At 39.6% G+C, this 24479-nt stretch overlaps 1 protein-coding gene across 1 annotated transcript in view; it reads right to left on the minus strand.

The window, feature by feature from the left end:
• The window catches only part of VAMP7 (vesicle associated membrane protein 7), a 67943-nt gene extending 43722 nt beyond the window's left edge, over positions 1 to 24221 (minus strand). Inside the window, exons 1-4 of the mRNA XM_059050514.2 lie at positions 24077 to 24221; positions 9328 to 9482; positions 3554 to 3611; positions 1190 to 1327 (exon numbers count right to left, since the gene is read on the minus strand). Coding sequence (XP_058906497.1) covers positions 1190 to 1327; positions 3554 to 3611; positions 9328 to 9473 — 342 coding nt within the window. The 5' untranslated portion in view covers positions 9474 to 9482; positions 24077 to 24221. The remainder of the gene's footprint in view (positions 1 to 1189; positions 1328 to 3553; positions 3612 to 9327; positions 9483 to 24076) is intronic.
• Between the last annotated feature and the right edge of the window lie 258 nt (positions 24222 to 24479).

Consider the following 24479-nt stretch of genomic DNA (forward strand, 5'->3'; position numbering starts at 1 on the left):
TCATTCACAACACCATCATAGATAAAACTTATGTCTTTGCACTCAAATAGTTTAATGGATAAAAAGTAAGCATTCTTTTAAGGTCTCCACATCCTTAGTCATCAGGGAAATGAAAATTAAGACCACAATGAGATATCATTACACACCCACAAGGACAGATTACATTAAAAAGACAGACCATAACAAGTGCTGGCAAGTATGCAGAATCACTGTAGGTGCTAGTGGGAATATAAATGGTACAACCACTTTGGAAAAAAGTTTGACAATTCATTATAAAATTGAATATCATTCACCATATGACCCAGCAATTCCATTCCTAGGTATTTACCAAAGAGAAATAAAAACACATGTCTGCACAAAGATTTGTACATGGATGTTCATAACAGCTTTGTCTGTGACAGCTGAAAACTGGAAGTAACTCAAATATCCAGCAACAGGTGAACGGAGAAACAAATTATGGTATATGCATACGGTACTACTCAGCAAAAAAAGGAAACTACTGATTTATACAACATGGATGAATATCAAAAAGCTTACACTGACAAAACAAGGAAGACACAAAAGAGTATATAATGTATGATTCCATTTATAGGAAATTCTAGAAAAGATCAAACTAATTAATGGTGACAGAAAATAGAGCAGTGGTTGCCTCAGGCAGAGTGATGGGGAGGGAACTGACTGTGATATGATATGAGGAATCCTTTAGGGTCATGGAGATGTTTTGTATCTTGAAAAGGGTGGTATTTCACGGGTGTATACATATGTACAACTTTCCTGAGCAGATAATTAAGTATTCATACAGATGAACAGACTTTCAAATGACTGACTGAGCTGTTCAAAAATTAAATTTGCCTTGTGGGAGGGTAGAGGTTAACGTATAGGTTAAGAGGCCATTTGGCATGTTGAGTGGATTTACACATTAAATGGGTAGTTGAAGTAGATGATCTTTAATCTCTTTCCCAACCCTGAGATACTCTGACCACCATTTATAGAGAATATCACCAATTATTCACTTTCCATCCTAAAATGGCCCCTGCATATATTTTTTTAATCAGGGAAGTTTTACTATCTTGGCATATAATAACACAATCAGAAAAATACATTGCAGGTCAGAGTCCCCTATACTCATGGTGCTTTAAGGTAATAAAGAAGATATGAATCACATACTATATTCTGAGAAAGATCTTACCAGCTGTGCAGCCAAGACACTTGAGAACTCACTATTCATGGCATATGGGAGCGCTGTTTGTGCTCTTGAACCATACGTAGTCTGGAACCTCTTTTTTATCTCATTCAGAAAATTAAAAGCTCGGGAACGCTCAAAATCCTGAAAGGAGATCAACACAGAGTTTACATTACAGTAAACAAAGATGATATGGATGATTAACAACAACCATAAGAACAGCTAACATTTACTAAGTAATGATTCTATGAGGAGGAACTGACCTCATTTTACTGATAAAGAAACAAAAGCTCTGAAAAGGTAACTAACTTGCCAAAGTTGAAACAACTAGTAAATGAAAGAGCTGATAGTCTAATCCAAATATGTTTGATTACTGCCAACTAAGATAACAGTACCTAGGTTAGCTTCTTGAGAGCAGGAATTGGGTTTTACTCCATCTATATCTTTCACAGGATCTATTAGAAAGCCAAGCACCAGAAGATGCTTAAGAAATCCATAATAATAGTACAGTCTTTCACATACAAAGTTAACACTATTGACATAAAGTTTGAATTGATTTATTTCAATAGTGGTGGTACATTTGAAAAGATCAAGGGATGTACTCTTATCTAGTCCCAGTCAAAAAGTGTGTGTGTGTATGTGTGTGTGTGTGTGTATAACATATATACAAAAATATAATTATAGCTCAAGAAATATAAGACTCAACTATGACCATCCCAAATTTAGTGATGTTTCTAACCTACTCCAAGCACTTTCACAGTCATTTCAGATATAGCTGTATTTTAAAAATAATTTTAGAAAATACTGTGAAATCAGGGAATATAAATCATTGTGATGATCACTGTGGTTGACACTCATCTCCATTTCACCTAAGATGATTATTCTAAGCCAAGAGTTCTTAAAGTGGAGTCAATGGTCCAAATTCAAGGAGCTGATGTACTTGGATAAAAAAAAAATCTTACCGTTATTTTCACCAATCTTTAACTCAAATTTCAATTGTGAATGTAGTAACAAACCAGAGGAGTATTAAACAGTACCTGTGACTTTGTCACCAAGAGAAGTCTTTTTTTCATATACCATAAGTTATAAACATCTCTCAAAATATTATTTATACTCATCACCACATCAAAATAATTTTTATTTATTAGACCCATGAGTAGAACTTGTTATTTAATGAATTCATAAAGAAGCATATATATTACTATATCAATATTTAAAATATTTTGAATACTGTATTTCAATATAATTGGTTTTGTTTATAATCACACATTTAAAAAAATTCTGGGAGGGGCCCATGAGTGCCAAAGGGGTCTGTGACACAATAAACATAAGAACCCTGACCTATGGCAATCATGCCAATTCCATGCCTCTTGTCAGTGATCAATTTAGAAATAAGTACGTAACTTAGTTAGTCCTAGCCAATAAGTCATGAAAAGAAGTCCACTTTGAAAGCACGGGGAGGGTAGGGTGTGCGTCTGGGAAGTTTCCTCATTCATACGGTAAGAGACTTGAGAAGATATAGTCCGTCTTTTATGGACACAAATAAATAAGCATGTGGCTCCATGCAACCATAAGGGGAATGTGTCCAGGAAGAAGCTGACACTAGGATTGCAGAGAGGAGAAAGGACCTTGATGACCACAGTTAAGTTATTGAGCATTTTCCATCTAGAAACCACAAATACTCAAAAACAACCTACCAACGTGAACTACAGGTTTACAAAGCTGATCATAATGTATTGTGATTTTGTTTTACCAAAGTCCACATACATTAAAAAAATTCACTATTGATTGGAGGAGTGAAATAATCTACTTACTATTTCAGATAAATAAATTTTGACAGGGTCTGATACCAAAGAATCATAATTATGAACACCAATTCTCACTACACAATAGAATAAATGTAGAAATTACAAGAGGTTAAGCTAAAACTCTACAAAATCAAGCTGATTTGCATATACCCAGATATCAACATTTCTTTTGATTTGCTGCTCTATATGACAAATGAAAAGTATAGAAAAAAAAATTTCCAGGGCTTCCCTGGTGGCGCAGTGGTTGAGAGTCCGCCTGCCAATGCAGGGGATGCGGGTTCGTGCCCCGGTCCAGAAAGATCCCACATGCCGCGGAGCGGCTGGGCCCGTGAGCCATGGCTGCTGAGCCTGCGCGTCCGGAGCCTGTGCTCCGCGACAGGAGAGGCCACAACAGTGAGAGGCCCGCATACCGCAAAAAAAAAAAAAAAAAAAAAAAAAAAAAAAAAAAATTCCAGCTAGTTATATTCACATCACCTTTACCCACCACAGATACAGATAATTAAGAACTGACTCTATTAACATTACACATACTTAAATAGCAACATGTCTTCAAGTTACTTACATCATCAGTGATACAAAGATATACAATCCTGTCTTGGCAGATGTAATGAAACAAATAACTGTAGAATAAAAGATATAAAACTTACTGTGGTTATGAGTATTATCTCTTTCACTTCTATCTATGTATAAGAAATTTTAGTACTGCCAACGTGACCATATTATTTACAGATACTGTCTATTCTCCCTCTCCCCTATATACATGTTCCTCTGAAGTCAAATTAATAGAAATAAATAAGAAATTAAAACAAGCTACATAGTGCAATGTTATGCACATTACCCATTAAAATAATATCTACAAAAGCATAATTGGACTTTTATTTTCTGGCTGTGCCACGTGCCTTGCAGGATCTTAGTTCCCCAACCAGGGATTGAACCTGGGCCCTGGCAGTGAAAGCGCCAAGTGCTAACAACTGGACCACCAGGGAATTCCCAGATACTTAAGGTATGAACAAGAGATGACATCTGAGGGACACGTAATTAAGAATAACCCCCAAATGGGCCATACAGTCTTCTTTGCCTTCTCCTAAGATCTCATAGCAAACACTTTTTCTACCAAATACTCAACAGTAACATTTATTTGGCATCTACTTTGAACCAGTTACTGGGCTAGGTGCTGAGGATACAAATAAGCAAAACCATCAGTCCCTGCCTTTACAGAGATGAAAGTGCAGGCAATTGTGGAACAACGTAGTAAGCAGGATGATAAGGAGTTAAAGGCAGTACATGGTGCTGTGGGGACATAGAGGAGACACCTAACAGAGTTTGTCAAAGGGTAACAGGAAGACATCCTGGAGCAAGTGATGTCTGAGCTGAGACCTGAAGACTAAGTAAGAGACAGCAAAAAGAACAAACAAGAGTGTTCTAGAGTGAGAGACCAACAAGCTTAAGGGCTTTGAAATAAAAGAGCAAATACTGGGTTTAAAAGTAAAATTAGTTAATATGACTAGAGCAGTTGTCCCCAACCTTTTTGGCACCAGGGACCGGTTTCGTGGAAGTCAATTTTTCCACGGGCGGGGAAGGGGTGATGGTTCAGGCAGTCATGCGAGCGATTGGGGGGATGGCTCAGGTGGTAATGAATGTGAGCGAGTGGTGGTTCAAGCAGTGATGGGAGTGATGGGGAGCAACAGATGACACTCTGTTTGGTCACACACCACTCACCTCCTGCTGTGTGGCCTGGTTCCTAACAGGCATTGGACCGCCACCGGTCCGCAGCCTGGGGCTTGAGGACCCCTGGACTAGAGTATAGAATGTTAGGAAAAAATAAACTGCTTGCTGGGCTTCCCCGGTGGCACAGTGGTTGGGAGTCCACCTGCCAATGCGGGGGACGCGGGTTTGGCCCCGGTCCGGGAGGATCCCACGTGCCGCGGAGCGGCTGGGCCCGTGAGCCATGGCCACTGAGCCTGCACATCTGGAGCCTGTGCTCCGCAACGGGAGAAGCCACAACAGTGAGAGGCTTGCGTACCGAAAAAAAAAAACAAAAAACAAACAAACAAACAACAAAAAATAAACTGCTTGCACAAATGAGGCTGTAAGTAAGCAAATACCATGCTGTATAAGACTTTCAAACCTCACTATGCATTATCCTAAGAACAATGAACAAGCATCAAAGGGTTTTAGCCTACGAGTGTGATCAGATCTGCCATATAAAAGGATGCTTTGGCTAAAGTGTGGAGAACTGACCGAAAGGAGGACCAGACAGAAGACTACTGAAGTAGAACACTGAGAGAAACAAACTAAAGTACTATGGGCAGTGAAGAAGAAATAATAGAACCTGATGACTGGCTACTGGGGGTGAGGCAGAGGGATAAGCCTATTTGCTTCCCAGATTCCTACCCTGGGCAAGTAGACAGGCAAGAATACTTGCTGAATTGTATTATTAACGTTCACATAGAGGCTTGATATGAATTACAAGGAGGTATGGGAACTCAGGCAAAATGTCTTCCTCCACCACTGAAATTGTTCACATCAACTCCACCAATGCTTTCCATACTGCACATCCAGTGGCTCTCTCTGACACATTTGATAGTGCTGATCACTTCCTTCCTCTAGAAAGTGTTTTCTCTCCACTAGATTTCTTGACACCAGGCTTGCCTGGTTTATATGGTAGTCTCTTTCACTCTGTTGATGTTTTGCAGCATCCTCAGCCCCCTGCTTTTCTCACACACACTCCCTGGAGGGTGGCATTCACTCTCTTGTTTTGCTGTCAATATCTGTTTTCAGCTACTACAATTATAATGATTCCCAAATCTAAATCTGACCTATCTCCCGAGCTCCAGGCCTGCATACACGACTGTCTACTAGACATATCCAACTGAAGTACCATAGACAACTTAAACACTACAGGTGCAAAAATGAAAGTCATCATTTTCCCCACAAAATTTGTTTCTCCTAAACCACACTTGGGAGTACGTTGGTGCAAAGACCACAGAAGGTAATGAGGTATGGTCCTTGCCATCAAGGAGCCTATAGTCAGAGGACAGAGACAAAAAATAAAGATAGCAATTATAACACTGCATCATAAGTGCTACAATATGAATAAACACAGGATGCTATGGAGACACACATAAAGGGGGCACCTGGCCCAGTCTTGGAGTTCAGGGGTTTCCAGAAGAGGAAACGTATAAGCTCAGGAAGACAAACTCAGATTTTTAAGAAGTAATAGCTATTGCAAAGGCTAGGAAGAGAGAAAGAACCCAACATTGAAATGCACATAGCTGAGTATGGCTGGAGAACAAAACTGAGGGCTCAAGTAATGAGAGAATAAGGCCAGAGAAGGGAGCAGGGGCAGATCTTGAAGAATCTTTCAAGTAGTGTTAAGGAACTTTACCCTGAGTACCTGCTGAAGGAAGGGACATGATCAGAACTGCCCTTTAATCAGAAGGATTAAAGTGACAATTAAGAAAGTATTTCATTTGGAACCTGTAAAATGAGCAGAACTTTACCGGGGACCTAGGAAGGGAAGGACATTCCAAGACACGACATCATGAAAAAAATATACCAAAGCTTGAAACAACATAGATAGGTCAGGGAATGACAAAGATTTCTATAGAGATAATGATAGAAAAGTCAGGAATAGACAAAATTGTGAAGGCTGCATTTGGACCTTATTCTAAAAGCAATGGGTTTTAAGCAAGAAAGTATAATCATAGGAATGTGAAATACAGATTTAAGGAAGGATCAACTAGAAGCAGAAAAACCAGCTAGGAGGAGGTTATTAGAAATGAGAAACAATGAATGCCTGAACAAACACTATGACAAGTGAGGATACAGGAGATTGAAATACCTCCTGTAGGAGAATGGCACGGATTTGGTTAAGAAGTCAAATATGATTCTGAAGTTTTAGGCTTAGCCAACTGAATGACTGGTGATGCTATTAAAGAAAGAAAGAAATAGCAAGAGGAAGGTCAGATTTCAGGGAGAAATGATTTTCATACAGTAAAATGTACTTTTTTCTGTTGGTGTACAGTAATAAAAGATATTTTTGATTGGGATGATAGAACATGATTATAGGAAAGAAACTAAGGCAAAAGGTTAAAAAGAAAAGACAACTCAGTGATACAGACTTACTCTAAAGGATACCAGGTAGGACTGGGTCAGGATGCAGGTGGAAAGACACAGCAGATGGATAACATCACTTTCTTGCACTATAACCACATTTTCGTTGGATTACATAGTCTAGCTTCCCTTGTAGCTAGATTGGCTAGTGACTAAGTTCTGCCTGATAAAATATGAGTGGAAGAAACATGCCCTACTTCCCAGCCTTGCCTCTACAAAGATGACACGTGCTTTCCCTGAGCATCTTCCTGGGAACTGACTAGAAACACGACCGTTGAGCCCAATAAATTTTTGAAGAAACCCTAAAGCCATACTTACAAGAAACTGAGGTCATTTAACCCAGAGGTAACTTCTTAGCCCCTAAACTACACCAGGAAGTAACAGACTACAAAACCTATACAGTTCCCAAAGATGACACACTAACACCCATTCTGGATGTGGCCAGAGAGGATAATGGACCAGGAAGAGCCTCCTGGAGAACAAAGGGAGAAAAGATGAAGAATTTCTTCCACGAAAGCAGAACCACTAACCACTCCCAGGTCAGAATAGGAGTCTCTGAAACTGCTGTGGAGTAGTTATTTGAATATTGCTAAGAAGCAGTGACATCTATGTGTTTCTTGTTCTTCCCTTTTCTAAATCAAGGTTTACAACTTCCACTTGGTGATGTTGTTCTTATTCCACCAATGTCTATTGGGTTGGGCTGGTGAAACAGGGAGATATGACTTGTCTTTTAGTTTGTTGTTAATAGGCCACAGGAGCCACTCCTGGGCGTGATGGAAAGGACTGTGTATCACTCAGACTGTCTGGACCTGGAGCTGGACACAGCGATCAGATGAGTCTCTGGGGCCACCTCCTGCAGAGAGGAGGTATGCTCTATGTTTGGGAAGAAGAATACATCCTAATATTTTGGTGGCCCAGAAGAGTAGACTGCAAGATTGCAAGTTGTCTCCTGATGTCCTATAACTTCCTCCAGAGTAACAGAGTTTTAGCTGAGCATTTGGCTGCACAGCTAGAGATGACAAATTCTAGTCTCCATTCCAGCTGGGTTAGCTACATAACTATGCAGTGAACAATAAACTGTCAGGCCACTTCTGGGCTATGCCTTTAAAAATACTGGGAAAGCACAGGGAAGTAACAAGAACTGAAGAAGCTGCCTTGGCCAGAGTTGGAAGGCACTAATTAAAAATGGCAGAGCCACCCCACCAGTCCCGAAGTACTCATCTCTGGGCTATCTCATAAATTAATACTGTATTTTGGGGTCTCTCTCTCTCTTACAGCAACTTAGACTAGATCCTAAATTATACAAGGAGTTGGCCCTGGAAACCAATAAGGACCTCCTTCTGAGATAGGGTCTAAGGAAATTAGGATGAGTTAGGTAACAAAAGATTGTTAGGTACTGAGGAGGAAGGTTGAGGCGCTTTTTATGATTACTAAGATTTCCCACCTATGCCCCCTCCAATTCATTCTCCAACCAGCCACGACAGTGATCTTTCTAAAGCAAAAGCTTACCACGTCACACCCCAGCTGAAAACTTTCAATGCCTTCCCATTGCCCATACGGTAAAGTATAACCCCTTAACATGGCCTATGAGGCCCTACAGGACTTCTCTTCTGTCAGTCTCTCTAGCTTTATTTTCACCATGTTGGGCACCAGTCACAGATAACCACCTGCAGTTCGCTAAATATGACTCCATACTTCTCTACCAGCTGCTCCTTCTACCTGGAACACCATCCCTCTGTCCACTAGCTTCTACCCTCTACTGTGATTACCTATGGATATGACTGTCTCCTTCATTAAACTATAACCTCCATGAGGGCAAATACTGAGTGATTTCTTGTATCCCCAGCACCAAGCAAAGCGTCTGGTGATAGTTAAGTGCTCAGTAAATATTTACAGAAAGAATGAAAGAAAAAAATATTCTTTATCTTAACTACATCAAGTTTCACATATACTAGAGCTCTATAGCAGAGTCACTTTTACATCTAACATTTCCATATCTTTCTTTAAAATATTAATATCACTTTGATGACAGAATAAAATAATTTTTAGTTAAATTTAAAATTAATAGAACCAGACATTTTCTAAGCTGGTAAAGATTATTGTTCTGTCAGCTTATTCAAATTATCTACAGAGAAGCTTGCTTTTCTAGTTTTCTACTGTTCTGATTATAATAATATAATGCACTTCTTTCACCCGCTACCCACACAGAGCAGAACTCACTTGCCGTGTGAGTATGTTAGCTTGTTATTTTCAGAAGGTATCTTAGCCAGAATCTGCTCTGTCACCTCCAGGAAGTTGCCTCCACACCAAGCATGTTTGGCAAGGATAGTGGTTCCCCTGGCAACAACAGCGAAAAGAATGGCCATGGCTTCGATCTATCAAAAGGAAAAAAGACACATAAGACTTAGAATATTTCTTTGACATAATCTTTCAAAAGTAACTTACTATCATTACCAACATCCATCTGGAGACAGTATTGACCAAGGCACCGTAACATTAAACAGAACAGACTTAACAACAGACTTAACAAAGTCACAGTCTTCTACAAGCTTATAATCTAAACCACACTGATATGCATTCATATTTAAAGACAAACCAAATCATACACATAATATTTTTTTGTGTGTGTGTGTATACAATGTAATGTATATGTGATACATGCATACACACACGTACATTACACTGATAGATAGGTTGCATTTACAAATTACACAGCACAAACTGTTATCATCCTTGGAAAAGCAACGTCCATAGACGGCAAAGGGACATAAAAATGTCTTCATCCTTTAATAAAGTAATCCCATCCTGAAAATTTATCCTAGGGAAATAGTTCAAGAGCAGTTAGATTCTATATTCACAAATATACCTATTAACAATAATAACAGCCCATATTTATTAAGCACTTACTATGCGCCAGGCACCATTTTAAACACTTAACTCAATCCTTACATCAATGAAATTAATACACTATCATGATACTTACATTAAAATGAGGAAAATGAAGTATAAATGACGTAAATACTTTGTCCAGAATTACAGAGCTAGTAAGTGGTAAAAGATAGGATTTAAACCCAGGCAGTATGGTTCTAGAAGCCACAATTTTATCCCTATACTATATTCTGCCTGTCCTATGAAGGCATTATCCATTACAGAAATAAACTGAAAATAACCCGAATCTTCTGCAAGAGAGGAATGGTTCTATAAATTATGGTAAGATCCTTTATAAATAAAATATTTCTAAAACAATACAGAATGAGTTTAAGATTACAGTAACACCTCGGAGGTATTGCAAGTTCAGTTCCAGACCACCGCAATAAAGCAAATATCACAATAAAACAAGTAACATGAATTTTTTGGTTTCCCAGTGCATATAAAAGTTATGTTTACACTCTGCTGTAGTCTATTAAGTGTGAAATAGCATTATATCTAAAAAAAACCAATGTACATGTCTTAATTTTAAACAACTTAATCGCTAAAAAATGCTAACCATCATCTGAGCCTTTAGAGAGTCATAGCAGTAACACCAGAGATCACTGATCACAGATCACCATAACAGACATACTGAAAAAGTTTGAAATATTCCAAGAATTATTAAAATGTGACACAGAGACATGAAGTACACAAAATACTGTTGGAAAAATGGCACTGACAGACTTGTTCAACGCAGGGTTGCTACAAACCTTTGATTTGTTAAAAAAAAAACCAGCAATATCTGTGAAGCACAATAAAGCAAAGTGCAATAAGAAGAGGTATGCCTGTATTTTCCTCATGTTTATGAATTTGTACTATTTTTTTTCCCCACAGAACAGCCTGGTTTCTCTTATTTAATGGCATGAACTTATAAAAGAGATGAACAAATATCTTCCTATTCTTCAACTAACTCTTCAACCTAACATTATTTGTTAACATGTTCAGTTTCATCCAGTAAGCCAGAGTCATCTTGGGTGGCAAAGTGAGAGTCACTTGTTAAAAATTCAAATCCTTGGTATCATTCCATGAAATTCTGATTCAGTAGGCCTGAGGTGGGGCCCTGGAATATATACTTAAGCCAAGCCTGTCTGGATGCAGGTGATTCACATGACCACGTTTTGTGAAACACAGCAACTATAAAATGCTTGAGGTCAGGGAATCCACTGATTCCCTCTTGGAATGTCCTTGGTATGAAGGACAGCATACAGAACAGAAATGCTCATGTGTCTCTTGAGCTGAACTCCTCTTGGGGTCTCTTCATTGCACTCTCTAAATGAAAGTGTTTCCCAGGGTTGTGTCCTCAGCCATCTTCTTTCGGGATTTCTCCAAACACATATGTAGTAGCATGTTATAATTTCCAAATAACTTTCTCATACATTATATCCCTTGATCCTAAAAGACTCAACTGACCATGTAACATGCTCCAGGTACTGCTCCATTTCTTAAAATCATCATCTACACACCATCTCTGCTTCTCTATCTTCTTTTAATTCTTCTCTTCTTTAATCTGGCTTTTCCCCTCAACACTCCACAAAACCATGCTTGTCAAGATCACCAACAGCCTCTACACTGCAAACTTCTGTGGTCATTTCTCTATTCTCACCTTACTTGACCTCTCAGAAATAGTCAACACAGCTGAATAACCCTCCTTCTGGGAACACTCCTACATGCCTGGCTGTTCCTTCTGTCTTCTTGCTGAATCCTTCTCCTCTAGCTGACCTCTAAATGTTGACTTTCCACGGGGATTGGTTCTGCACTCTCTTATCCTAGATGAGCTCATCTAGACCTGCCATTTTAAACATGCTTTATTTGCCAAAGATACGTTGCATACAGAAAAAAACCAAAGGCACAACCAAAATTGAGGGAAAAACCAAAGACAAAACACAAGGCATACCAAATAGTTGAGGGAAAGGTAGATGAATAGAGACCCACAAAGAAGATGGAGGAGGACCTACCAGGAAAGCGAAAGGAAAGCCAGAAGAGTGTGGTGACCTTGAAGCCAAAGGAAAAGAAACCTTGAAGAAGGAACAAGTGTCACCTCCCAGTTCTGTTCACTGACACACAGTTTAAGACTGTAAAACAGTATCTGAAATTTTATAAGAAAGGAAGTCATCAGTAAGGGTCAAAGAGACATACAGTGGAGTGGGAAAAAAACACAAAGAGAAACAGAGATGAGAAATCATATGGTCCCTGAGACAAAGAGATGAAAAGGTAGCAGCCTCAGTCCTTTAGCAGCTTCAAGAAGAAAACTGAGTTTAGCAACAATACAAAAAGATCTAGTGTGCTAGTGGACCATAAGTTCGTTATGAAGTGCTATGATGTAATTGCTTAAAATGCTTATGTAGTCTTAAATTACATTAAGAAACAGGGTGTCTTGATCTCTTTAAGTACTATTGCCATTATACTCTGTCCTATTTAGAACACATGTGTGATGCTGAGTTCAATTCTAGGTACAGTATTCTAAGACTGGACAGAAGGGCAAAGTATGGTGAGAGACCTGGAGATTGTATCACTTGAAGAATGGCTAGAGGCACTAGAAATATTACACATGAAAAAGACAGCAGTCTTCAAGTTTATATAAAGTATAGTCACCTAGAAGAGGAAGGACGTTATTTAGAATACAACTAGAAACAGTGAATATAAGTTATAAGGATAGCTATGTAAGTTATGCATAGCAGTGTTTTATTCAATAAAAGCAGTCCTCTATTTTAAAAATGCCTATTAAACATTGGGTACACAGCAACAGAAACTTTACTTTCCTCTCAGGTGTCACTAATAAACCTTTCTTGAGGGAACCTTCAAGATGGCACAGGAGTAAGACGTGAAAATCACCTTCCTCCACACAAATACATCAGGAACACATCTACATGTGGAACAACTCCTACAGAACACCTACTGAACACTGGCAGAAGACCTCAGACCTCCCAAAAGGCAAGAAAATCCCCACGTACCTGGGTAGGGCAAAAGAAAAAGGAAAAAACAGAGACAAAAGAATAGGGACGGGACCTGCACCTCTGGAAGGAAGCTGTGAAGGAGGAAAAGTTTCCACACCATGTGTGGAAACAAATCAAACTTCCTTCACCCAGTGAAGGAAGCCCCTTCACTGGTGGAGATGGGGGGAGGGCTGGGGGGGAAGCTTCAGAGCCACGGAGGAGAGCACAGCAACAGGGGTGCAGAGGGCAAAGCGGAGAGATTCCTGCACAGAGGATCGGTGCCGACCAGCCTCACCAGTCTGAGACGCTTGTCTGCTCACCCACTGTGGTGGGTGGGGGCTGGGAGCTGACTGGACCTGCCTAAGAGGCAAGAGACCACTTTTTCGGGGTGCGCAAGGAGAGGGGATTCAGAGTACCGCCTAAACGAGCTCCAGAGATGGGTGCAAGCCATGGCTATCAGCTCGGACACCAGAGACGGGCATGGGACGCTAAGGCTGCTGCTGCAGCCCCCAAGAAGCCTGTGTGCAAGCACAGGTCACTATCCACACCTCCCCTCCTGGGAGCCTGTGCAGCCCTCCACTGCCGGGGTCCCATGATCCAGGGACAACTTCCCTGGGAGAACACACAGCACGCCTCAGGCTGGTGCAATGTCACGCCGGCCTCTGCCCCGCAGGCTCGCCCTGCATCCGTACCCCTCCCTCCCTCCGGCCTGAGTGACCCAGAGCGTTCGAATCAGCTGCTCCTTTAACCCTGTCCTGTCTGAGCGAAGAGCAGACGCCCTCGGGCGGCCTATGTGCAGAGGTGGGGCCAAATCCAAAGCTGAACCCCAGGAGCTGTGCGAACAAAAAAGAGAAAGGGAAATTTCTCCCAGCAGCCTCAGGAGCAGAGGATTAAATCTCCACAATCAACTCGATGTACCCTGCATCTGTGGAACACCTGAATAGAAAATGAATCATCCCAAAGTTGACGCAGTGGACTTTGGGAGTAACTGACTTGCGGTCTGCTGTCTGGAACTGATTTCAGATCTTTATGTTTATCTTAGTATAGTTTTTAGCACTTATTATCATCGGTGGATTTGTTTATTGGTTTGGTTGCTCTCTTCTTTTTTTCATTATTACTTTTTTATTTTAATAATTAAATTTTTTAAAAAAATATTTAAAATTTTTAAAATTATTATTTTCTTTTTTTCTCCTTTTTCTTCTGAGCCATGTAGCTGACAGGGTCTTGGTGCTCTGGCCTGGTGTCATGCCTGAGCCTCTGAGGTGGGAGAGCTGAGTTCAGGACATTGGACCACCAGAGACCTCCCAGCCCCACATAGTATCAATCAGCAAGAGCTCTCCTAGGGATCTCCGTCTCAACGCTAAGATCCAGCTCCACCCAACAGCCAGCAAGCTCCAGTGTTGGATGCCCCATGCCAAACAACTAGCAAGACAGGAACACAACCACACCCATTAGCAGAGAGGCTGCCTAAAGTCATACTAAGTTCACAGATACCCCAAAACACACCACCGGTTGCGTCCGGCCCACCAGAACGACAAGATCCAGCCCTGCCCATCAGAACACAGGCACCTGTCCCCTCCAGCAGGAAGCCTACACAACCCACTGAACCAACCTTACCCACTGGGGTCAGACACCAAAAACAACGGAAACTACAAACCTGCAGCCTGCAAAAAGGAGACCCCAAACATAGTACGTTAAGCAAAATGAGAAGACAGAGAAATGTGCAGCAGATAAAGGAGCAAGGTAAAAACCCACCAGCCCAAACTAATGAAGAGGAAATAGGCAGTCTACCTGAAAAAGAATTCAGAGTATGAGAGTGAAGATCCAAAATCTTGAAAACAGAATGGAGAAAATACAAGATATTTAACAAGGGCCTAGAAGAACTAAAAAGCAAACAAACAATGATGAACAACACAATAAATGAAATTAAAAATTCTCTACAAGGAATCAGTAAAAGAATAACGGAGGTAGAAGAACGGATAAGTGACCTGGAATATAAAATAGTGGAAATAACTACTGCAGAGCAGAATAAAGAAAAAAGAATGAAAAGAATTGAGAACAGTCTCAGAGACCTCTGGGACAACATTAACCACACCAAGACTCGAATTATAGGGGTCCCCAGAAGGAGAAGAGAAAAAGAAAGAGGCTGAGAAAATATTTGAAGAGATTATAGTTGAAAACTTCCCTAACATGGGAAAGGAAGTAGTCAATCAAGACCAGGAAGTGCAGAGAGTCCCATACAGGATAAATCCAAGGAGAAACACACGAAGACACATATTAATCAAACTATCAAAAATTAAATAGAAAGAAAAAGTATTAAAAGCTGCAAGGAAAAAGCAACAAATAACACACAAGGGAATCCCCATAAGGTTAACAGCTGATCTTTCAGCAGAAACTCTGCAAGCCAGAGGGAGTGGCAGGACATATTTAAAGTGATGAAAGGGAAAAACCTACAGCCAAGATTACTCTACCCAGCAAAGATCTCATTAAGATTCAACAGAGAAATCAAAAGCTTTACAGACACAAAAAGTTAAAAGAAATCAGTACCACCAAACCAGCTTTACAACAAATGCTAAAGTAACTTCTCTAGGGAGGAAACACAAGAGAAGGAAAAGACCTATAAAAACAAACCCAAAACAATTAATAAAATGGTAAGAGGAACATACGTATCAATAATTATCCTAAATGTAAATGGATTAAGTGCTTCAACCAAAAGACATACACTGGCTGAATGTATACAAAAACAAGACCCGTATATATGCTGTCTACAAGAGACCCACTTCAGACCTAGGGACACATACAGACTGAAAATGAGGGGATGGAAAAAGATATTCCATGCAGATGGAAATCAAAAGAAGGCTGGAGTAGCAATTCTCATATGAGACAAAATAGACTTTAAAATAAAGACTAATACAGGAGAAAAAAAGGACACTACATAATGATCAAAGGATCAAACCAAGAAGAAAATATAACAATTGTAAATATTTAAGCACCCAACACAGGAGCACCTCAATACATAAGGCAAATGCTAACGGCCATAAAAGGGGAAATCAACAGTAACACACCATTAGTAGGGGACTTTAACACCCCACTCTCACCAATGGACAGATCATCCAAAATGAAAATAAATAAGGAAACACTAGCTTTAAATGACACATTAAATAAGATGGACCTAATTAATATTTATAGAACATTCCATCCAAAAACAACAGAATACGCTTTCTTTGCAAGTGCTCATGGAAAATTCTCCAGGATAGATCATATCTTGGGTCACAAATCAAGCCTCAGTAAATTTAAGAAAATTGAAATCATACCAAGTATCTTTTCCAACCACAACTCTATGAGACTAGATATCAATTACAGGAAAAAACTGTAAAAACTACAAACACATGGAGACTAAACAATACACTACTAAATAAACAAGAGATCACTGAAAAAATCAAAGAGGAAATCAAAAAGTACCTACAAACAAATGACAATGAAAATACGATGACCCAAAACCTACGGGACACAACAAAAGAAGCTCTAAGAGGGAAGTATATAGCAATACGATCCTACCTCAAGAAACAAGAAAAAACACACATAAACAACCTAACCTTACATCTAAAGCCATTAGAGAAAGAAGAAGAAAAAAACCCCAAATTTAGCAGAAGGCAAGAAATCATAAAGATCAGATCAGAAATAAATGAAAAAGAAATTAAGGCAACGATAGCAAAGATCAATAAAACTAAAAGCTGGTTCTTTGAGAAGATAAAAAAAATTGATAAACCATTAGCCAGGCTCATCAAGAAAAAAAGGGAGAAGACTCAAAACAACAGAATTAGAAATGAAGAAAGAGAAGAAACAACTGACCCTGCAGAAATACAAAGGATCATGAGAGATTACTACAAGCAGCTGTATGCCAATAAAACAGACAACCTGGAAGAAATGGACAAATTCTTAGAAAAGTATAACCTTCCAAGACTGAACCGGAGGAAATAGAAAATATGAACAGACCAATAACAAGCACTGAAATTGAAACTGTGATTAAAAATCTACTAACAAACAAAAGCCCAGGAGCAGATGGCTTCACAGGTGAATTCTAGCAAACATTTAGAGAAGAGCTAACACCTATCCTTCTCAAACTCTTCCAAAAAATGCAGAGGGAGGAACACTCCCAAACCATTCTACAAGGCCACCATTACCCTGATACCAAAACCAGACAAAGATGTCACAAAAAAAGAAAACTACAGGCCAATATCACTGATGAACATAGATGCAAAAATTCTCAACAATATACTAGCAGAATCCAACAGCACATTAAAAGGATCATACACCACGATCAACTGGGGCTTATCCCAGGAATGCAAGGATACTTCAATATACACAAATCAATCAACGTGATACACCATATTAACAAACTGAAGGATAAAAACCACATGATAATCTCAATAGATGTAAAAAAATCTTTCAACAAAATTCAACACCCATTTATGATAAAAACTGTCCAAGAAGTGGGCATAGAGGGAACCTCCCTCAACATAATAAAGGTCATATATGACAAGCCCACAGCCATCATCGTTCTCAATGGTGAAAAACTGAAACCATTTCCTGTAAGATCAGGAACATGACAAGGGTGCCCACTCTCACCACTATTATTCAACATAGTTTTGGAAGTTTTAGCCACGGCAATCAGAGAAGAAAAAGAAATAAATGGAATCCAAATCAGAAAAGAAAAGTAAAACTGTCACTGTTTGCAGATGACATGATACTATACATAGAGAGTCCTAAAGATGCTACCAGAAAACTACTAGAGCTAATCAATGAATTTGGTAAAGTAGCAGGATACAAAATTAATGCACAGAAATCTCTTGCATTCCTATATACTAACGATGAAAAATCTGAAGAGAAATTAAGGAAACACTCCCATTTACCACTGCAACAAAAAGAATAAAATATCTAGGAATAAACCTACCTAAGGAGACAAAAGTCCTGTATGCAGAAAACTATAAGCCACTGATGAAAGAAATTAAAGATGATACAAACAGGTGGAGAGATCTACCATGTTCTTGGATTGGAAGAATCAACATTGTGAAAATGACTATACTATGCAAAGCAATCTACAGATTCAATGGAATCCCCATCAAACCATGAATGGCATTTATCACAGAACTAGGACAAAAATTTTCACCATTTGTATGGAAACACAAAAGATACCGAATATCCAAAGCAACCTTGAGAAAGAAAAACAGAGCAGGAAGAAACAGGCTCCGTGACTTCAGACTTTACTACAAAGCTATAGTAATCAAGACACTATGGTAATGGCACAAAAACAGAAATATAGATCAATGGAACAGGATAGAAATCCCAGAGGTAAACCCATGCACATATGGTCACCTTATCTTTGACAAAGGAGGCAAGAATAGACAATGGAGAAAAGAAAGCCTCTTCAATAAGTGGGGCCAGGAAAACTGGAGAGCTACATGTAATAGAATGAAATTAGAACACTCCCTAACACCATACACAAAAATAAACTCAAAATGGATTAAAGGCCTAAATGTAAGGCCAGACACTATAAAACTCTTACAGGGAAATATAGGCACAACACCTTATGACACAAATCACAGCAAGATTCTCTTTGACCCACCTCCTAGAGAAATGGAAATAAAAACAAAAATAAACAAATGGGACCTAATGAAACTCAAAAGCTTTTGCACAGCAAAGGACAACATAAACAAGACGAAAAGACAATCCTCAGAATGGGAGAAAATATTTGCAAATGAAGCAACTGACAAAGGATTAATCTCCAAAATATACAAGCAGCTCACGAAGCTCAATATCAAAAAAACCAAACAACCCAATCCAAAAATGGGCAGAAGACCTAAATAGACATTTCTTCAAAGATGATATACAGATTGCCAACAAACACATGAAAGGATGATCAACATCACTAATCATTAGATAAATGCAAATGAAAACTACAATGAGGTATCACCTCACACCAGTCAGCATGGCCATCATCAAAAAATCTAGAAACAATAAATGCTGGAGAGGGTGTGGAGAAAAGGGAACCCTCTTGCACTGTTGCTGGGAATGTACATTGATACAGCCACTATGGAGAACAGTATGGAAGTTCCTTAAAAAACTAAAAATATAACTATCATATGCCCCAGCAATCCCACTACTAGGCATATACCCTGAGAAGACCATAATTCAAAGAGTCATGTACCACAGTGTTCACTGCAGCACTATTTACAATAGCCAGGACATGGAAGCAACCTAAGTGTCCATCAACGGATGAATGGATAAAGAAGATGTGGCACATATATACAATGGAATATTACTCAGCCATAAAAAGAAACGAAACTGAGTTATTTGTAGTGAGGTGGATGGATCTAGAATCTGTTATACAGAGTGAAGTAAGTCAGAAAGAGAAAAACAAATACCGTATGCTAACATATATATAGAATCAAAAAAAATGGTTCTGAAGAACCTAGAGGCAGGACAGGAATAAAGACACAGACATGGATGTCTGTGAAGTCTTGAAGTCATGGTGGGGGGAAGGGTAAGCTGGGACGAACTGAGAGCACAGCACTGACATATATACTCCCCCAAATGTAAAACAGATAGCTAGTGGGAAGCAGCTGCATCGCATGGGGTGATCAGCTCGGTGCTTTGTGACCACCTGGAGCGGCGGGATAGGGAGGGTGGGAGGGAGCCGCAAGAGGGCGGGGATATGGGGATATATGTATACATATAGCTGATTCACTTTGTTATACAGCAGAAACTAACACACCATTGTAAAGCAATTATACTCCAATAAAGATGTTAAAAACAAATAAGCATTTCTTACTCTCTCCTATACTGCTAAAGATCACACCTGTAATCAAATCTCACATGGGCCCACTACTATTATCTTGCAATAGAATCTGTAATGTCTTAATGAATTTTGGGACAATAGAAACAACTGTGGCCAAAAGAATACTGCATTTGAAGTCTGAAAATATGGCTCTGCTAATTATTAGCAGTATGTGAATGTCCAATACATGATAAAGTGCTATATAAGATCAGATTCAAGAAGAAAAAGAATTAAACTATAAGCCAGAAAGAGAAGGAAAAAAAAAGATAATGGAACATAAAGGAAAGTTGTCTTAACACTGTTCCTCCCTGTTCTCTTACTCACTCCTTGCTTGGTCCCATAGCCATCATCCCAATTCTACTACATTCCTGCTAAGAATCCTGAATGAGTTTCCTGTGGCTGCGTGACAAAGTACCAAAAGATGCAAGGCTTAAAATAACAGAAATTTATTGTCTCATAGTGTTGGAGGCCAGAAGCTCGAAATCAAGATGTTGGCAGGTCCATGCTCCTTCTGAAATCTGTAGGGGAGAATCTCTTCTAGAATCTCTTCCTATCTTCTGGTGGTTTGCTGGCAATCCTTGGCGTTCCTTGGCTTGTAGCTACAGCACTTCAATCTGTGCCTCCATAGTCACATGGCATTCTCCACGTGTGTCTATGTCTTCACATGATAGTCTCTGTGTCTCTTCCCTTCTTATAAGGACACCTACTCCAGTATGACCTCATTTTAACTTACATCTTAATTACATCTGCAAAGACCCTATTTCCAAATAAGGTCCCATTCACAGAGAGCAGGAGTCAGGATTCAACGTCTTTTTTAAGGACACAACAAATCCCATCTTGGGAACTCACCATTCCTCCCAAATCACTCCTACTCTCCCCTCTCCACATATTCATACCACCCCAACTTTCCTCCCTCTCTTCTCCAAAACCTCTGTCTCACATCCTTCCATAATCATATTAAAGGCCTGTCCTTAGAACGATGGGCCAGAAGAGCAACCCCCAACAGCTTGGAGTTAGAAAGACCAGTTTCTACTGCCCAGAAAGTTCTAAGGAAAGAACATTTTGTTTCAGTTGCTGGGATTCCAAAAAAAACATATGCTATGGGGGAACCCGAGTGAGAATTCTGAATGTAGTTTTTTATAGAGGAATTATTAGAAATTGTGGTGAAGGTCTTTAAGTCCATTAAAGGTTATATATGATGCTATTCGTTGGCTTAACAACCAAAATGTCCTAAGTAGCATTATTTATAGAAAAAAATGCACCCAGAGTTTCAAACAATGATCTTACAAAGGAACTTCTGCCATATATCCATTTGTAAGGGATTGCCTGCAATAAAAATATTGCTAACAAAATAGCACAGCAACAACATAAATGTTCCTCCTCAGTGGAGGCATCTTCAAATGGAAGTTGAAGATGGTTTCAGGGAACTGAGTAGGGTAAAAGGACAAGTCAGTGTTTCTCACAATCAAGTCTTTGTGTTCTGAGAAATTTTTTAATTCTGTATTTTTATTTTGATAACATTAAAAATATATACGAATACCCAATTATCTACATGTATACCATATAAATGAGTGATGGCAAACAATTCAGTGCTGCATTTGCATTACGAAGGCATAGGTGCCAAGAAATTCCCTAAAACAGTGCTTAATTTTTAATGTATTGGAAGCATGTCTGGCTGCTCCTAGGTTGACTCATCCTAAAATCATAATGACAGTCATGACTCAAGAACTCTTGTATTCCTGTTGTGTTTTTTAATCAGTTATAAGGACAAAATTTACACTTTGCAGTAACAATTTACATCTGAAAGATATCTGCATGGAAAAAGCCTTTTATTTTTAAGAACTGAGACTTAGTTATCTGACATTCTGAAGATGACAGTGTGGAAGAACAACATTAACTCATAAATTATCTCAAGCTAAGCAAAAAATAATACTCAAAGGTGTTTGTACCAAGTGGAACCCAAATGCTACTATAATGTGCTATATGAATAAACGTTGCACAACTATTCAAACAGAAGAAAGAAATGGAAGAATTAACTCGACACATAGCGCATGGCAATAGCCAATGCCAAATCAAAAGAAAGCATTCTGTATCATTATCTGTATTACTGCAAGGAGATGTATTATGTTTAATCCTTGCAACAGTTCGTTAGCAGAATGTTTCACAGGAAATACATTATGGAAATTAAATTTTTCCACCCTTGTATCATGGGGCATACTATTAAATTGTCCCATTAAGTTAAATGTGGGGGGCATGTAAGGTGCTCAGAAAAAAGATGGGAACTCATTTTAGGAGACAGCTATGGAACAAGAGAAGGCACAGAAGTGAGAACATGCTTGAGAAGGTAAATAAACTAGCTTGATGAGATGGAATGGTCCACATTTGGCAAATGAGAAGGTTTAGGGATAAGTCTAATGGCCATATGTAAAAAGAAGGCCTTGTATAAATTAAGTAACTTGTATTTGCTCAAATAGTTTTTCTATTTCAGTTCAACACATGTTCTAAGGCTTTACTATATGGCACCCAATATAGTAAACACTGGAGGTATAAAGACCAGTAAGAAAGGACGTCTATACTCAAGGAAACCATAGTAAAATATGGCAGACATAAACAAATAAATGCAATAAACTTTAAGGGTGAATAATCTAAGAATGCACACAATTGTTTAGAAGATTTCTTAAAGTTTTGTGATTATCTCATCTTGGATGAAGAAAAAAAATGCAGGTGTCAGCCTATGTATTGGGAATTTCCTCAGTATACAATTATTTCTTCTTGGAAGAGAGGTCAAAGTGTCTGTTTTATCCTTACTAGGTTCTCAATGCCCAGCACAGTGCCTGACATATAATAGTCCCTCAAATATTTAATAAATTAATAAACACTGAGCATGTTTTGGTTTTAAATATACTATAAATGACAGATAACTTTATATTCAGTAGGACCTGGCAAGAACAATATTTTGATTAACAAACTATCTCCCTAAGATAAAGGAGTTGAGCTGAGAATAAACCAATCCTCAACTCTTCTTAGGGAGGAACAAAGCAAGTGACAGAAAAGCCACCAATTCTGATGTAATAACCTTGGAGGAGACAGAACAATGAAGAACAAACATTGATATGAGAGAGAAAAAGAAGAAGTGTTTATGAAAATCCTGAAGCCTGGTCACAGACCAAGACTATTCTTGTTGGTATTACAAATATTCTTTTGGGGTGATGCTCTGAGACCCAACCCAACCCTTCTAACTTTCTCAGGATAGGAGACTACCCTGTCAAGTAAAACATTTGTTCTATTTTGCATTAACCACCACCACCATATAACATCACCTTGATTCTTCTTGTTTGCCCCTTCCACACACACTCACAAATATGTAAGCTACTGAGAGTAGCGACCTCCTATGTCTTGTTTCCAGCTATATCCCTTGCACTTACAAGAGTGTCTAGCACATATTAGCTGTTCGATAAATGTGTGTTAAACAAAACATATGAGTGGCTCTGCTCTCAGTCACAGCTATTCAAAGGGGTAAAAATGTCCGAAACATGACAGTATACTCCGGGATCAAGGGTGGGACAATGGAGGTACAGGTAGTTGAGAGCAATTAATAAGACAGAAAGAAAAGGACTTGATAACTGATTGTTTGTGGGGATTATGGAGGAGGGAGGTGTAAAGCATTTACTAAAGAGTCTAGTACGTGGTCAGTTTGTTAAATATTGGCCAATAGTAATAAGAACAACAACACTGTACAGGTCTGACGCTGAGGAACTAGGTCGGGGCAGAGATATAGAGCTCCTATCCGAAGTGAGTTAGAAGAATTACAACACTGGGCCTTGGAGGAAGGGCACGCAGAGGGCTACGAGCCCAGAAGTAGGAGGTAAAGCAGAAAGTGACGTCATCGAAACAAGGGCGTAGAGAGTTTTTAGAAGATTCAAGAAATCTCAAGAGATTCAAATGCTACAAAGAGGTCTTGCAGAATGCAAACTGAGGGAAAGTTAACATTCTTTTTTCCTCTGTAACAACTTAAGTGACGCATTCTGACTCTTTCACTCGAGGCCCTTTTAGCGGCATAAAACGCACTTCACCAAAACTGGACCTGTCCGACAATTCGAACTGTCGACACCAGAGAAGCCCTAGTCACCCTTGCATTGCCTCCTAGTTCCACCTTCCCGTCGACACCTCTGCCCTCCCTCTGCCATCGTCTCCCCGCCTTCGGCCCAGCGCTCCCCGCTGCTTTTACCTGTCCAGACACCGTGTGAGAACTCGGGGATCGGGACAGAGTTGTGCGGGTTACCACGGAGTCGCCAACTGCCTGCTCCCGGAGGAGGCTGAACCGGACGCCGCCGGCTTCCGCAAAAGCGCCCCGCCCGCGCGCGGCTTCCTGGGAATGTGAGCGCTCCTCCAATAGGAGCGAGAGGCGGGGAGGGGCCTGCTGCGTTCCCAGCCCCCGCACTTCCCAGGAGCCGCACTGCATTCTGGGAGTGGTAGTTTCGGCTGTGCTATCGCCTAATCTGTCACCCGCTCCATCAACAATTCTTGTCATAAACAACATCAAGCGCCGTTCCTTAGAGAAAGCGAGAGAATGCACGGCCACAAAATGTCCACCGGCGGGATAAATGAAGAGCCGAGCTTTCCCCACCGTC

Source organism: Kogia breviceps, chromosome X (genome assembly GCF_026419965.1).
Source record: "Kogia breviceps isolate mKogBre1 chromosome X, mKogBre1 haplotype 1, whole genome shotgun sequence".
Classification (NCBI taxonomy): domain Eukaryota; kingdom Metazoa; phylum Chordata; class Mammalia; order Artiodactyla; family Physeteridae; genus Kogia; species Kogia breviceps.